The 5,858-nt window shown below is 37.9% G+C and overlaps 1 protein-coding gene across 1 annotated transcript; it reads left to right on the forward strand.

Moving 5' to 3' along the window:
* Positions 1–3,235: 3,235 nt before the first annotated feature.
* On the forward strand, positions 3,236–3,604 carry LOC133203576 (uncharacterized). The gene has a single exon (XM_061339350.1). The coding sequence runs from the start codon at positions 3,236–3,238 to the stop codon at positions 3,602–3,604; it is 369 nt and encodes a 122-aa protein (XP_061195334.1).
* Positions 3,605–5,858: the final 2,254 nt, after the last annotated feature.

The following is a 5,858-nucleotide window of genomic DNA, read 5'->3' on the forward strand; positions in this document are numbered from 1 at the left end:
GCTAATAACGGGGCACAATTGGTACCCATGGGAATTCCAATAGATTGTTGGAAGACCTGGTCTTCAAAAACCACATAGATATTGTCAATCAGAAACTCAAGCATCTTTTTAATGTCAACTTCAGAGTACTTGTGTGTACAATCAGAATATTTTTTAACAAAATAATTTTGCAAATGACCAGTGACAGGGTAAGTAAATATACGAGTTCCATTTTTATTGAAAAAGCAGCTGTCAATGATGTCAAAAAGCCTGGTTTTAATTTATCGTGGGGAATGGTTGTGTATAAAGTTGAAAAGTCGTAAGTTTTTAAGCTGTTGATTTTGGTAAGATCTTGTGATTTCAAATTTTCCAAAAGTTCCTTGGAAATTTCAAGTATCCACATCTGATTTACACCACTTGTAGAATATACTGTTGCACAGTACTCTTGAAGTTTCCCCTTCAGTACTGTTAATATCTTAGTGAGGAGTAAAGAAAGAGGCTTGGTTGAACATTTACTGGAACCCGCTCTGTATCTTTGTAAGGATTTTTATGAAGTTTCGGAATCCAATATAGATATGGTAATTCAAATTCATTTTGGTTGTTGGGAATATTAAAAATATTCAAAACTGACATATGATTTTGAAGAATTTCTTCCTAAGAAAGAGAACTATGAGTATAAGTTGGATTACCACTTGTAGAATTAAATCCAAGTTCCTCTAAAATACATTTAATATAATAAGCCTTACAAAGACAATGTTGTTTCCTGCTTTGTCAGCAGGGACCACTACGTACTGATCATGTAATCTATCTAATTCTTTTTTTCACTTCTGGATTATTGAATACAGAAGGACAGATGGTTCTCATATTGCCCCAGTACGATTAATTTTTAAACCGGGGATGGCTACTGACAAATAAGTGGATGTTGAAGGGATTTCAACAAATTTGTTTTAAATCAACACTTTGTAAAATTCTATGGTCGTTATTATGATTTTGTTAGCAAACACTTCCTTTCATTGTGTCATTTTAGACTGACTAATTTCATACTTATTGCCTTAGGTTTTTATTTTTTACACTAAATTTGGCTAAGTATTATTTCGTTTATCTAATCAATACATAAGGCGCAAGGCGGGCGTGACCGGTCGACAGGGGATGCTTTCTCCTAGGTAAATGATCATACCTCTTGAATTTCCAGGAGTCCTTGATTAATGCTCTGTTCACAAATTTGTATTGTTTTTAGGTGTTTTTCTTTTTTGTTTGTTTGTATGTTGTTTAACGTCCCTCTCGAGAATTTTTCACTCACATGGAGACGCCACCACTTGCCGGTGGAGAGCTGCAAACTTTGTCCTATACTCGGCACTTACGGCCATTGAGCAGTGAGGGATCTTTTTCGTGCCAGCACCTATTGCGACACGGGACCTCGGTTTATATGGTCTCATCCGAAGAACCGGTCTCCACGTCCCACAGTGGGATTCGAACCCGCGACGTAAGGATCAAGTCCTTACTTCGCGACTCTAGAGCAGACGCTCTAACCACCGCGCCACGCGGGCGACTGTAGGTGTTTTTGAGATCGATCACTGTTTTTTTTATTTTCACCTATTTCATTTAATACGTCAATAATTAAACAAAATGGTTAATAATATTTTAAGGATTGAATTTAATAGCGACCCACCTTTTACGCTATCAACCATCTGATCATGTCCAGTCTCAGGGGGTGGGAATGAACTCCATGGGGTCTGTTTTAAGATGTTTCCAGTTTTAGGAGTGGGGAAGACCTCTAGAGAGTCATAACCTATAGAACATTCAATGCATCATGATAAAAACATTATTTGATTAGATGTATCCAGTTCCACGAATGAAGAGTAATCCAGGAGTCAAGTTTAATGTACTACATACTTGCATATTGCACCCGATACAAGTTTCCAAATTTCTAAATTTTTCAATCTCATCAAAATTGCCATGCATTAATAAGATTATCAGTTAGGACAACAAATTCGGTAAGTTCCAATTTTTGGCTGATTTTTTTTCCCCTAAGCTCTACTGGTCAGAGTCTAGAAGAACTTCTGCAATAGGTGGGGTAAAGTATCGGTCGTCTGTCTGTCTGTAACCATCTTTTTAAGATGCTATAGTATATACTATAGTAATGCTATACTGACTATAGACGATAAGAGCCAACTAACAACTAAACTGCATGACAAACGAGATGACTTTAGCTTTCCCACTGTCAATTTTCCTTATGTAATATTCTGCTATCATCTGCATATAGTGTTAACGTCTACCAACTTATTTGAGAGAATAAAGGAAATTAAGAGAGTAGAATGTAGGACAAAAGACAAAGAAAAGAAAATAAGAGCTAGAGCTGATAAAAGGAAAAATCTGGAGGCTATAACTAACCAAGCAGAGAATGCAGCAAATACAAACCGTCTGAGCGAAGTTTACCAACTGACCAAGCAGCTTTGTGGGGAAAAAAGAAACAGAACAAGTTGTATCAGGTCCAAGAATGGTGAACTAGTCATTGAGAATGGGAAAATATTGGAAAGACGGAAAGAGCATTTTGAAAAGGTCCTTAATGTTCCAACAGAAGCAACAGAGCTACCTGAGGGATGCATCATCCAGGAGACCATAATTGATGAAATTGACACAAAACCAATAAGAGAGGAGGAGGTTAAAAAGGCAATCCAAAAAAAAAATGAAGAATGGAAAGAGTCCTGACATAGGTAACATCAATGCAGAACTACTAAAGGAGAGCATATCATATTCAACATCAGAGCTAATAGATTTATTCAAGAGAATCATCATTGAGCAGGAAATACCAACAGACTGGAAGAGATCGCTCATTGTCAAAATACCTAAGAAAGGAGATCTGACAATATGTGGCAACTATAGATGTATATCACTATTATAAGTGCCATCTAAAGTGTTTTGCAGAATAGTGATTGACAGGATTAGAGATGGAATAGAAGACAGCCTAAGACAGAGCAAGCTGCATATCGAAGAGGAAGAGGAACATCAGAACAGTTTACATACGAAGAAATATATTAGAACAATCTATAGAGTGGCAAGCACCACTGTACATAAGCTTCATAGACTTAAAAAAAACCTTTGACAACATAATAAGAGAGAAATTGTGGGACGTACTAAGGCAGTATGGGATTCCTGAAGTATATGTGGACATCATCAAGAAATTATATGACGGAAGTTCTAGTTGTGTCATAGAGAATGGTTCAAAGTACAAACAGGAGTGAAACAAGGATGTGTTATGTCTGAGTTCCTGTTCATCATTGTGGGAGACTGGATAATGAGAAATACCAACAATAGAAAGAGAGGTATACGATGGAAATTTATGTCCACCTTAGAAGACCTGGATTATGCAGACGACATTGCACTTATTTCCAGCAAACACAGCGACATTCAAGAAAAGATTAGGAGATTGCATGACGTGGCTAAATATACAGGCTTAAAAATTAATGTAGACAAGACAAAAAGCATGAGAATAAACGGAAAGAAGAATGATGCCATCAGGATAAATGACAAGGAAGTAGAAGATGTTGAAACATTTGTCTACCTGGGTGCCACAATGGACAAGACGAGAAGAACTGAGGCAGACATAGTGAGAAGGCTAGGCTAAGCCAGGACTGTTTTTTGCATCCCTTACCAAATTATGGAAGTCAGCACAATACAGAACAAAGACCAAACTTAAGATCTTCAACACAAATTTTCATCTGTGTTGCTGTATTGTTCTGAACTATGGAGAACAACCGAGAAAGACGACAAAAAGCTGGACACATTCCATCGGAAATGCCTTAGGAGGATTTTAAAAAGTACACTGGCCTTAAAAGATATCCAACCAACAATTGTATGAGAGAGCAAGATCCATATCTCTTATCAAGGACAATAAAAGGAAGGAGATGGAGGTGGATAGGACACATCCTCCGAAGTGAAGCCAGCTCACACATAAGAACAACTCTCACATGGGCCCCGGAGGGAAAGAGAAGAAGAGGACGGTCAAAGAACACCTGGCGACGCTCTGTTGAGAGAGAAAGGGAAGACCTAGGTTGGAGCAGTTGGAAGGAGGGGCAGGTTGTTGCCAGTGACCGCCGTAAGTGGCGTTCTTTGTTGAACGGCCTCATGTGTCCTCCGGGGCACGGAAAGGATAAGTAAGTAAGTAACTTATTTGATAGTCAAGAGCATACTTTTAGTACGAGGCAGGCAAATAAGTTGATATTACGGGGATTTCAACAACCTCGATTAAAGTTAGCACTTCTTAAATAATGACCTTGTTTACAAATATAATCATTGGGTCGTATTTAATTGGCTGACGTGTTTCATACCAATTATAAGGCCTTTGTTATTACACTGAATATGAATACGGAATACTCTGTCTACCATATCAATACATAGGGCTCACATGTGTAACCAGTCAACAAGGGATGCTTACTCCTCCCACACCAAAGCTTTTTTATGTTCATGTAATAATCGCCTCGTTTTATTTTTTAACATCGGGCTCGATGCCATATATATGATGTTCTAGAAATCTCCGTCAAGATTAAATCGGTGAATTACGAAAACGATTTGCACATTTTGCTTCTTAATCAGTTATCAAAAGATATTTCTTTTATATCATTTAAATCAAGTTTTGATCGAATAATTCATTTATGACGTTTTATGAAATGGATAAACGATTGCTTGTGGTCAGTTTCATTAAAAATCGCCAGTAACTTAGATCCGCCAACTGGAACCACCACTGTACTCTCTTTTTTGCTATTTCAGGGCTGTTTATCGAAAATGAAAGTAGACTTTTTATTAGCTCTCCTGAGCTGAAAGCTCAAGTGAGCTTTTCTGATCACCCGTTGTCCGTCGTCGGTCCGTCCGTCTGTAAACTTTTCACATTTTCAACTTCTTCTCAAGAACCACTGGGCCAATTTTAACAAAATTTGGTGCAAAGCATTCTTGAGTAAAGGGGAGTTTAAATTTTTAAAATAAAGGGCCAAACCCCCTTACAAGGGGAGATAATCAAGAATAGACAAAAATAGGGTGGGGTCAATAAAAAAATCTTCTCAAGAACCACTGGGCCAGAAAAGCTGAAACTTATGTGGAAGCATCCTGGGGTAGTGTAGATTCTAAATTGTTAAAATCATGACCCCCGGGTGAAGGGTGGGGCCACAATAGGGAATCCAAGTTTTAAATTGAAATACATAGAAAAAAATCTTTAAAAATCTTCTCCTCAAGAACCACTGAGCCAGAAAAGCTGAAACCTATGTGTAAGCATCCTGGGTAGTGTAAATTCTAAATTGTTGAAATCATGACCCCCGGGGAAGGGTGGGGCCACAATAGGGAATCCAAGTTTTATATTGAAATACATAGAAAAAATCTTTAAAAATCTTCTCCTCAAGAACCACTGGTCCAGAAAAGCTGAAACTTATGTAGAAGCATCCTGGGGTAGTGTAAATTCTAAATTGTTAAAATCATGACCCCCGGGGAAGGGTGGGGCCACAATAGGGAATCCAAGTTTTACATTGAAATACATAGAAAAAATCTTTAAAAAATCTTCTCAAGAACCACTGCGCCAGAAAAGCTGAAACCTATGTGTAAGCATCCTGGGTAGTGTAAATTCTTAATTGTTAAAATCATGACCCCCGGGGAAGGGTGGGGCCACAATAGGGAATCCAAGTTTTACATTGAAATGCATAGAAAAAATCTTTAAAAATCTTCTCAAGAACCACTGGGCCAGAAAAGCTGAAACCTATGTGGAAGCATCCTGGGGTAGTGTAAATTCTAAATTGTTAAAATCATGACCCCCGGGGGAAGGGTGGGGCCACAATAGGGAATCCAAGTTTTACATTGAAATGCATAGAAAAAAAACTTTAAAAATCTTCTTTTCA

Source organism: Saccostrea echinata, unplaced genomic scaffold (genome assembly GCF_033153115.1).
Source record: "Saccostrea echinata isolate AGI-Se365-2 ecotype Australia unplaced genomic scaffold, CSIRO_AGI_Sech_v1 ptg000002l, whole genome shotgun sequence".
NCBI lineage: Eukaryota > Metazoa > Mollusca > Bivalvia > Ostreida > Ostreidae > Saccostrea > Saccostrea echinata.

Bases quoted from the DNA above. Each gene is read 5' to 3' on its own strand.
- LOC133203576 (XM_061339350.1), top strand. From the start codon at position 3,236: ATGTCTGAGTTCCTGTTCATCATTGTGGGAGACTGGATAATGAGAAAT.